This window comes from Dinoponera quadriceps, unplaced genomic scaffold, assembly GCF_001313825.1.
Source record: "Dinoponera quadriceps isolate SergipeBrazil2010 unplaced genomic scaffold, ASM131382v1 scaffold1633, whole genome shotgun sequence".
Lineage (NCBI taxonomy): Eukaryota > Metazoa > Arthropoda > Insecta > Hymenoptera > Formicidae > Dinoponera > Dinoponera quadriceps.
In genome coordinates this window covers 1-11,562 of record NW_014555690.1, presented here as the reverse complement: position 1 = coordinate 11,562, position 11,562 = coordinate 1, and the positions used below count along the sequence as shown (strand labels likewise).

At 39.9% G+C, this 11,562-nt stretch overlaps 1 protein-coding gene across 1 annotated transcript; it reads right to left on the bottom strand.

Annotated features, from left to right (window-relative positions):
- Window positions 1-6,578: 6,578 nt before the first annotated feature.
- LOC106745192 lies at window positions 6,579-7,268 on the bottom strand. The gene has a single exon (XM_014620553.1). The coding sequence runs from the start codon at window positions 7,266-7,268 to the stop codon at window positions 6,579-6,581; it is 690 nt and encodes a 229-aa protein (XP_014476039.1).
- Between the last annotated feature and the right edge of the window lie 4,294 nt (window positions 7,269-11,562).

The window sequence follows — 11,562 nt, the reverse complement described above, 5'->3', positions numbered from 1 at the left end:
GTGTGATAGTGTGAAAATAAAAAAAGTATAAATAAATAGATAGTATAAACAAATAAATAAATAGATAGTATAAATAAATTTAAAAAATAGATCACGATATGATACGCATTTTTTTTATCTTATCGCAGAGGGAGGAGGAGGAGGAGGAAGAAGAATGTGTTAAATAAAAGAATAGATCACAAATATGGTGAGAAGTAAAGTATATATATTTTATTTCATTATTTTTTATAATGGTGTATTTTTTTATTATTTCATTCAGAAAACATATATATATATATATATTGGATTATTCTCCCTTTCTCTCTCTCTCAACTATCAAGAAATATCATCATCATCATCATCATTATCATCGTCGTCGTCGTCGTCGTCGTCATCACGCCTAAGGAGCATTTTTTTCTCACATATCGATGCATATACAGGGTGTCCCAGACCACCCGTCTCACCCGATTTTTTCGTAAACGCGACATTTTAAAGAAAAATGTTTCAGGCAAAAGTTTTGTGACTTCGAGGGGCACATAAGATGGTGTCATTTGACCTTGGATAGTCGTTTGAAGATCACGTGAAGGTCACCTTTAATTTCTTAAATAGAAACCCCCATTTTTCAATGCATATTCTTGTAGGTCACCTCGAGAGCTTTCCAAAACGCTATAATGAAACGTTTTTTTAATCAGTACTTTTCGAGTTATAAGGGTTGAAAGTTACGGTACCGCCGGCATTAACATTACCCAAGGTGGAGCTTGCACGGTCGGATTTATATCTCTTTGTGTGTTTGTGTGTTTGTGTTTGTGAATGTGTGTGTGTCAACAGAGATAAGGACCCCACGGTTCGTCACTCCCGTAGTATTTATCGACTCTAAACCCTCTCTGCTATACGCGCGCGCGCGTGTGTGTGTGTGTGTGTGGCTGATGTTATTAGGCCTGGTGTTCGAAATGTCCACCGTTTGCTTCAATGCAAGCAAGTACTCTTTTCTCGAAATTATTTGTTGCATGAAGAATTTCATCAACATGTAGAGAACGAATAGCGAGACGTATTCTACGAATCATATAATTTTTTGTCGTTGGGCGTTTGCGGTATACCAGATCTTTTAGTTTTCCCTACAAATAGTAATCGAGAACAGAGAGGTCCGGTGATCGTGGTGGCCAATGATGTGGGCCATATTTGCCAATCCATTTATCTGGAAACATTTCGTTCAACCGTTCACGGGCAACTCTAGATCTATTGTAGCGTAACTTTCAATCCTCATAACTCGACAAGTACTGATTAAAAAAACGTTTTATTATAGCGCTTTGGAAAGCTCTCGAGATAAGCTACAAGAATATGCATTGAAAAATGGGGGTTTCCATTTAAGAAATTAAAGGTGACCTTCACGTGATCTTCAAACGACTATCCAAGGTCAAACCAATGACACCATCTTATGTGCCCCTCGAAGTCACAAAACTTTTGTCTGAAACATTTTTCTTTAAAATGTCGCGTTTACGAAAAAATCGGGTGAGACGGGTGGTCTGGGACACCCTGTATATATAATATCTCCACAAAAGTACGAGACTCCATTTTTCCTGAAAAAGAAAAAATATCACACATATATATATAAACTTCTTTATTTATTATTATCATTATTATTATTTTATTTTATACATACCTCTCTCTCAATTATCGAGAAATTGAAATTGTTGTTGATTCTCACGAACAACTCCCAGTATCGCTCTCAATTCATCGGCTATCTGATCCATCAAATTCCTCATGAGCAATTTCTTACGCTCACTGCCTGAACTTAGGAATTGAGTTCTTATTTTTGCATACTTCTACCAAGTGCGAGGCTCCCGTCCTAAGATATCTTTGGTGTCGTAAATTTGCAGACGAACAAGCTCGGTGCCCCTCTCGCCCGGTGATTTCAACGTGAGTATGCGCCGATCCTCCACCTTTGCGATATATTGTTGCATGCAATCGCGCATGATCTTGCGACAATCATTAAACAATGCGTCCAATCAACCACTTCCTCCCTCTTCAACGATCTTCATTATTGCTTCCTGCTTTTTTTTTCCTCGACAATTCTCTTATCCGTTATCGCTGGCACTTTCGTACCGGCATTATAATTATCGACTCGATTGGCAGCAGCAGCGGTCTCCGTTATATTTGATACATACTCCTCGTAATAATGGATCCAATCGTAGAAACTCTCCTCCGAGAGAATCCCGTTAATGTAAGAAGCCAAATATAATTTTCGCGGTGTATTCTCGCGTATAATCTTTATCATGTCGTCGACGCTACAAGGAGCGTTGCGCGAAGGTCCGCCGGACAGCCACAATTCGTGCAGATTCACGAGCACGTCGCGCAAAGCGGCCGCTTGGTTTTTTTTGCATTGATCCGCATTCGCAATGTCTCGAACGGCGTTAATTTTCGACTGTCTGCTGCACACGGCGGCCGTCATCAGTCGAATATTACGCAACGGTGTGATTTCCAACGACCATAATTCGCGCAACAAATCGAGAGGAGTGAACGGCATTACTCCCTCCTCCTCCTCCTCCTCTTCCACCAACTCTTCGTTATTTTTAACAGTATCTTCATCATCATCATCATCATCATCATCGATCGTCACTATTACATCATCCTTCCTCTGTTTCTTTGTCTTTCTTTCTTTTGTATGATCATCCTCCTTCACATCGTCGTCGTCGTCAAACTTGATCGATCGCAATAGTCTTTCAACATCGGCTCGTTGCTGCTGTTCCTGAGTAACGACGCATCGCTGCGTATCGATACTCTTCTTCATATATTTGTTACGTGACAATTCAATTGACTCGCTACTCTCCATCGTTCTCTCTCTCTCTTTCTTGTATCACCACTCCCTCAGTCTACACACGCACAAAAACACGTCAATCCGACAAAAAAAACGAGATATTTCTATTCACTCCGACGGAAAAATTAGAAATATATACCCCCTTTACCGGAAAAACAGAAACGGATTATCTATTTTCTGTCTCTCTCTCTCTCTCTCTCTCTCTCTCTCTCTCTCTCTCTCGCAAACAGGAAACATTTTTTCCGCAAAAAACACACACATCGATCGTTATATATGCACAAAACCACCCATCCTGCGGAAAAACAATTTCCTCTTTTATTTTTAAATACGCACACTGTTCCCCAACAAAGACTTTCACATATCGCATATCCCGCGGATATGTATCATCGCGCCGTCGAAATATCGCGCGCGCGGCGTCATCCGCACCCCGCGAATAAACCACCGGCTCACCGTCATCTTTCTCCTCAGTCACGATGTGCACGTCATCGGACGCGCGCGCGTGTGTCGCGGAGCGACACGGAAGGCATCTCACAGAGCGAAACCGAAGCCGGCGCCGGGCGGGGTGCGGGGAGCGGGGAAGATACGTTTTCTTCCCCGCTCCCCGCTCCCCGCACCCCGCCCGGCGCCCCATGGCTTAGGACATACCTTGCTTATTTACTACCAACCTACGCCAACCAGGAAAATGACTTTTTGAACTCTGTTGACGTATCTAGCCTGGCGATTGGTACGTTCTAGAAGCGGTCCGTTGGCTCGCAAGTGTTCGAGCGCAACAGCGTCCAATACGCAAGTCGCCGTACCGATGACCCCGTCTCACACCAGTGCCTGTCTGAAGTGTGTTACGTTGTCATCGCGCTTCATCATTCGCACATCCGGAAAATTCTGCTCGGCGATGTCGTCGAAACGCTGAAACGCATGCCTACACACGGCGGACAGAGACAAACCGTTGGTTTCCTCGAAAGCGTAAACCAAACATCCGATGTGTAGCAACTTAGCGAATCGTTCTGCCTGCATCCAGCTCACCATGATTACATTCTCGACGCCGCGACGAATCGGAATCAACGCAAAACGGCAAGCCAACGAATGAGCGCTCTTGACCAGAGACAAGACGGCTTCATTCTAACGCTGAAGAACAATGTCGAATTTTTACCAACGTCGAAGGCTATACTTACGCTGTGAATAAATTTGCGTAGTCCTCGAGCGGCCATGTCATCGTCACACAGCGTCTAACTTATCAATTCGAGTCGGATTTTTGCCTAAAACTTGTTTCGGTAAGAAAGGGGATTGTGAGAGTAGTAACGATCGAGCACATTATCAGGAAACGTTACATTTAATGAATCGTTGAACTAACTATACATCACGAGTCGCCGAACATGGTTAGAATTGTCTTATGTCCGTTACGCATTCCTTCACTAAAGAGCATACAATTTGAGAACCGAGTAGGGAATCTTTATCGAAGTTATTGAATCGCAATCTCAAGTAATACTTATAGCCTTGAAAATGAACGTACCTGGCGCTGTCGGACACGCCATACGTTTTTACGAGTTTGTCCAGAGGTTTTGAAGTCGCTTCTAGGGAGTATGCCGCAATTGATCAGTCGAACTTTGTGCGCCAGTCGCCTAGTGGTGGTCGGATACAAATGCGTTACTAGAACGATCGCGCTGAAGGACCGCTTCAAGAGATGAAGTTTTGCGCCTTTTCTTGTCATTATTTCTTCGGGGCGATCCTCCTTGCTCAATAATTCGCACAATCCATGAGTCGACCATTATACAGAGCGATACCTCAGTGTATTTAAGGTTGAATTTGCAACGTCGGTCATTGACGAGGACGATATGGCAACGATGACGAATCGTTTAGTTCGCATGCACATTACCACTCGAACACAACACGGATCGTGTGGAACGTCGGCGATCGCGAATTCGTAGAATGTACCAAGGCTCTGATCGACCGCGCGTTGCACACGCTCGCGTGATCCATCGGACATACGGATTCTGAAACACGGATACTTCCATCGTCTCGAGTCCTTTGAATTGACACGAGGATTGAGGCCATTATATGAACAAAAACATCAATGTTCTCATTTACTCTGATTGTATTCAGTATAAAGTGAGATACCGCGACACGCATTTGGCAAGACTATGCGTCTTCTGGTCCCTTTAATTTTCGACCGAGCAAAATCGATATGGATTGGAACTCGGGGCTTGCCGGTTAAAACGTTGATCGCTCAAACTACGTACTTGCCGGTGTCGTATCGAGGGAAGGTGCCTTCGTATAATACGTTATCATCGTCCTCGCGAGAACGGGGTACTGACTGAGAATTGAGCATCGACGCGTTAATTTTCGATTTAACAACAGTAGAGTTTCCGCGCGTTTCAACAATAGAAGAGCTTTAACATGACAAATCCAGCAATTGAGACTATTTGCAGCATCATGTTGAATTCGTGAATTGTCGCATGATGCGTTTCAGAGTTGTCGCCGCGGTTACCGTCGCAGGAGCATCGTTGTCTGTCGCCGCAGGTGCCGTCTCAGGAGCCTCGTTGTCTGTTGCCGCGGTTGCCGCTTCAGTCGCCAAATTAACACTAAACGTATCGGTAATTTACACCTACCTATTCTTACCATGAGGGGTCATTTGACCCCTTATAAAATAAACGTTGATTTTCAGAAAGAAATTTCTAATTTATTAAAGGAAATAATTTGCAACATAATTTCTAATTTCTAATAAAATAATCAAACATATATTTTTATTTCTATAAACAAAATAATCAATTAATTACATTTTTTACGGATGATTGGTTTCTCCTTTGTACATTTCCCGCAGACAAATCTTTTACAAATTATACAAGTTTGAGTTGTTTTATTGCATGTGCACAATCTTATTTGTCATTTTTTCCGTGATTGCGAATTATTGTTGGAGCTGCTTGATGTTCCTTTTTGTTGGTTTTCCTTTCCTTCTCCATGAAATTCGTGATGCTTTGTAACGAGCTCGTCTGCTAATTGTAACAGAAAACGTTGCCTTGATATCTTCAATCCAGTTGTTTGATAGTGTATCCATGCATTAATTCCAGCGAAATCCAAGATATTAAAAAATATTTGTACAGGCCATCTACTGCACTTGGATTTGACGCTATATTTTCGCGCCATTTGGTCAACCATATCGACACCAAATTTAGTTTTATTATAATAACTGATTGTTTCGGGTGTTTTGCTTTTATTGTTTTTGGTTTTGACGGATTTATGTTTGGTACTCAGTATCATAACTTTTTTTCTCGGTTTTCATTTATAAATTGTTAGCGTACAGTCATTTGATTTATATGTTATTGTAGAAAAAAGTTTCAAATTATCTTTTGTCGTTTTCGCAAGTGCGGGCAATTCTTTTTTGTTCGCACGTATTGTTCCAACTAATGTTGTCCCTTTTGCCAACAATTTTGCAACAAGAGATGCAGTGATGAAAAAATTGTCCGTTGTAATATTTCTCCTAAAGTTGGTGAAAGGTTCGGCTAATTTCATGACAAAAAATTCACTCCGTGGTATTGACGCCGGTCATGTTTTATTTCGTCCTAAGTATGGCAACCCGTTTACAACATATTTGGTTTTAACATCAGAAGCTAACCAAAATTTTATTCCAAATTTGTCAGGTTTATTTGACATGTATTGCGTAAATTTGTATCTTGTTTTCCTGGGAAAAAGTTGCTCGTCAATGCTTAGATCCGCGCCTGGCTTGTAACAACTTTGGCTATTTTCAATGAACTGTTCTATACGTCTGAAATTAGAGCGAATTTGTCCATACTCAAACGTTGGATTCGTTGCATTCTGTTGTTGAATCGGAGAAATCTCGAAATTTCTGAGAAAGCGTTTCTGCGCTCATAGCATTCGAAAATAAAGGAGGTCTCCATTTCGAATTCCACAGGTATGAAATAGATAAATTTTTTGCCTGATAAGCACCACGTGCATATAAAACTGCGATGAAGGTATATAATTTTGGAATAGGCAGATCCCATTTAGACCCCAAAACTCGTAAGGCTTCTGCTTCTGTACATTTTTTTATCCTGTCAATAATGGTATGATCTATTATCACCGAAAATGCTGATTTGACTTTACCAGACATAAATCTTCGTTTGGCGTGTGCCGTTGGACATAACACTTCTTTAAAGGTAAATGGTGGTCTCTCGCTTGTCGGCCCTTCTTTGATTCGATGCCAAACTGTTTCATCACGAGCCGTTACAATGTCTTCAATATTCTGCTCATTATCACTTTCAGAATCCGATAAAAATCTTCGGCGTCTTTGTTCTCTACGGACATTCAAAACATTCTCATCTTCATCGTCAAACACATCATCATGCTGACTTTCCTCATTGTCTGGAAAATCACTTCGACTTTTACTTTGCTCATCTTCAGATATAGAACATTCCCCGCCTGAATTCGCTTCACTTATTTTTCGAATTCTTTCCAATAATTGTTTCACTGACCGTGCGGACATATTCAGAATTACAGTAAAACACAAGGCCAATTGAATGTAACGGAAATTGTCACAATGTCACAATGTAACGGAAACTGCCGTGTATTATTATGCCTTGTCGAACTTGATTTTTTATATGCTCTGATCTTTACTCTCTGACTCTCAATATACGACTGCATTTCTATTTCCTTTAACTATAGAAAACTAATGGGAGGGGGTGATGCTTATGAATCTCCGATAAGGGTCTCTTTTGTGTATGCGTTACGTTGTATGGACCCGATCAGGTCGTCCACGTGCTCACGCCGAAACCAAACACACATATCATGTTCGGATAAATGAAACGTTCACTTGAGAAGCATATCTAAGTTTAGAACTAAAATTCAAGTTGGAGAACTGCCGAAAAATACGTAAACTTCGTATGGGGTCAAATGACCCTCATGGTACGTAAGGTAGGTAAAAAATGTTTCGCTATAAAAAATAAGCTAAGAGAAAAACAGAAAGCGAGAAATTGAATAATCAGATAATATAAGAATTTACAGAAAGTCAAATGAGCGAAAGAAATAACAATGAATGTACGATTTTAAAATAAATTTTGAAAGGGGTCATTTGACGTTTAGTGTTAAGCTCCATTGCCGCCGTTGCACTGTTCTCGAAATCAACCGCTTCAGGGAGCTCGAATCCATATAACGCTGACTCAAGCGATTTGAAGTTTCCATATAACGTTCTCTCGGCAGTTTCGGCGATGCCATTTATCGGCGTATCATTTATCTCAGCGATGCCACCTGAACTATCTCAGAATTTTACGTAAGCCCGCCGTTGTCATATTCGCTTCCATCTGGGTCACTAGAAGTAATCGATATTTAATAGGAAGCAATACACAGCTCCACAAAAAAATTGAAAAAATGAATAATGAGGTCTGGCTATGTTTACTATATGTTTTCGAGGTCGCTGAATCCGAATCCGAGGTCCGATTAACCCCATCACATCAGGATTTTTCATAACCTCAAAATTTATACCAAAAACCCTTATTACCCCTTGAATTTTAAACCCCATAACCCCATCATACCAAAAACCCCAAAAACCCTAAGTCCTAAACCTCCAACCCTTCAACCCCTAAACCACATAACTCCATAACCCCATAACCTCAAAATGCAAGAGGCAACAGTTCCAATACGGCACTCATTTCCGAAATTTGGGCTGGATATGCTCTTCGACAAGAATAAATTCATTGTAGTGAAATCCTTAATATATACATAACCTCTCAATTCCTTAACCTTTCGTATTTCCATAACTATAAAATTCTAGTGTTTAGCTAAATACCTATTATATCTTGCGTGTGCCTGCAACCATGGCACTTCCTCGCGGTGACGGCGGGCAACGGAGTTGGCCCGCTATCCGACTGAGTCCCTGGATTACGGCTTTCATGCCGTCATGGCAGGCACACGCAAGTGTATTACAATGCAGAGAGTCAGATCCTTAGTATCGGCGGCTGGCCAGGGTGAGAAAGCGGGCCCGCAGGCGTCGTCATCAAGCGACCGCAGCTCTGTAGAGGTGGGTACTTTGGCTTCTACAGGGTATAAAGCCACAAGACTCAGAACAATCTCTAGTCTTTCTTCTAGTCAACCATCTACTCAATCATCTAGTCAATCATCTAATAAATCAGGTAGTGAATCTATTTCTAGTCAAGTAGCACCTAGTCAAGTAACATCTAGTCAACATATTCATGTGGATAAGAAGAAACCAAATCAGTTTTGTTATGTCTGTGGTGCCTATCATTTCCCGAATTTCAAGAGAAAAATCACTAATACTGTTATTGACGCTTACAAATTTTGTTTTGGAATTAATGTAGCGAACTTTAACGATAACTGTGTTCCAGATGTTGTGTGTATAAATTGTTATAATATGTTACTTAAATGCTATAATAACAAGGATCTTACAACTTTGACATATTCATCATCGGTAAAATGGGACAGGCCTGAATCTATCGAAGAATGTTATTTCTGTAAGACAGATATTGGCGAATTCAACAGCAGAAACAAACAAAATATAAAATATGCCAATACATGTAAAGTCGTTCCTGCTGTTAAAACCTGGTCGTCAATAAAGTCTGGTCGTCCAAAGAAAAAAGATTTAGATACAGAACGTGAAGAGACGGAAGATGTGGGAAGGGAAAATGAGTATGATACGGATTTTGAAAAATCGGAAAGTAGTGAGAATGAATCTGAGGGATCAAGCATGAGTTACGATAAGAATAGAATTGAAAAAGGGTCACCGGAGATGTTCACTCAAGATGAAATTAGTGATTTTGGTAGAGAGTTGGAAGTCAAAGGAGGCACATGAACTGCTAGCATCAAGACTGAAAGAAAAAAATCTCGTAGAGATAGGTGTCAAAATTACAGTATATAGAGACAGGGAGAAACATTTTAGACCCTTTTTCAGTCATGACAAATCACAAGATTTGGTGTATTGTAACAATATTCCCGGACTCATTAACATGATGAAGAAGAACATTTACAAACCAGACGAGTGGCGTTTATTCATTGATTCTTCGATTCGTAGCTTCAAAGCAATATTATTGCATAATACAAATGTCCTGGCACCTATTCCAATACTACAGTACTGACAAAAACGTATGATAACGTGAAAATTGTTCTTGAAAAAATACAGTACTCTCATCACCAGTGGCAAATTTGTGGAGACCTTAAAATTATAAATATAGTCTTAGGTATGCAGAGTGGAAACATAAAGTATCCATGTTTTTTATGCTCTTTTGATAGTAGAGATAAAAAGAAACATTACCGCACAAAAAATTGGCCAAAAAGAGCAGCGTTAAAGCCTGGATATTTTAATGTAGTTAAACCTCCACTTATTGATGAATGAAAAATTTTAATTCCGCCTCTGCATCTTAAGCTTGGTTTAATGAAGCAATACGTGAAAGCCCTGGACAAGACAGGAAACTGTTTTAAGTATATAGCTCAAAAATTTCCAAAACTAAGTGAAGCCAAGTTGGAGGCAGGAGTTTTTGATAGTCCACAGATTCGAACCCTGTTCAAAGATTCCAATTTCACCTCTTCTATGAATAGCACAGAGAAAGCTGCGTGGAATAGCTTTCACAAGGTCTCCACAAATTTTCTTGGAAATAACAAAAGCCTAGATAACAAAAAATTGGTAAGTGAGATGGTGAAAAATTATCACGCTCTGGGTTGCAACATGAGCATAAAACTTCATTTTCTACATTCACATGTTGATTTCTTTCCAGATAAACTCGGAGACTATAGTGAATAACACGGAGAGAGGTGCCATCAAGACATGAAAGATATGGAAAAGAGATATCAAGAAACATGGGGTATCAATATATGATGGCTGATTACTGTTGGAATTTGAAAAGAGACACGGTAGCGAATGGTAAAAAACGTAAGCGTCGATCACTTCGAAGATCATTCAAAAGTAAACAAGTTCGGTATCATAAGCGATCAAAAGGAGATCAGACATAGCCTTCTTCTTAAATGTTATTTCCATTTAATTTATTTATGCTCATTTTTTACAATACTTTATTTTTGTTATTCGTGTGAGGCAAGAGGAACACGCTCTAAAAAAGCACCCCGGGGGTTATGGAGTTATGGGGTTTAAAATTCAAGGGGTAATAAGGGTTTTTGATCTAAATTTTGAGGTTATGAAAAATCCTGATGTGATGGGGTTAAACGGACCTCGGATTCGGATTCAGCGACCTCGAAAACATATAGTAAACATAACCAGACCTCATTATTCATTTTTTCAATTTTTTTTGTAGAGCTGTGTATTAATACAACTATCGCGGAAATTTTCAAAAATATATGCAAATGACAAGACATCAGTTTTCAAATACAAGTCGCTATATTCATCCAAAGTTCGAATAGAGAATCGCTGCCAGACGTTCGCAGCGTACGCGTAATCACTTTCAGATACTGTCTCAACCGTCAATGAACTAAAATGATTTGTGCGGTGATAAACACGGATCTTGCAGCTTGTCCATACAATCGAGGTATTCGTATAGAAAGACAACTTTTCGCGTCAATAACCTAAAATCTATGACCGATAAGTTTGAGAATTTTGACCGGATAATTTTTAATTTGTATTTACTGAGAAAAGATGCCAATTTGTCGAGACTGGTATTTAGCAATTTGTATGAATCGATGAATCGTAACTGTATGCAATTTCCAAACTTTGATTTTACAGCTGTATCTTGAATCTTTTTCGCAAATGAAATATATTTTTCTTTAGTTATTAGTAGTACATAAATTAAGCTTTCAAACGCATTAGCTATTTCCTTTATAAT

What these genes read in the sequence shown, in the direction of transcription:
- LOC106745192 (XM_014620553.1), bottom strand. Translation starts at nt 7,268, where the DNA reads ATGTCCGCACGGTCAGTGAAACAATTATTGGAAAGAATTCGAAAAATA.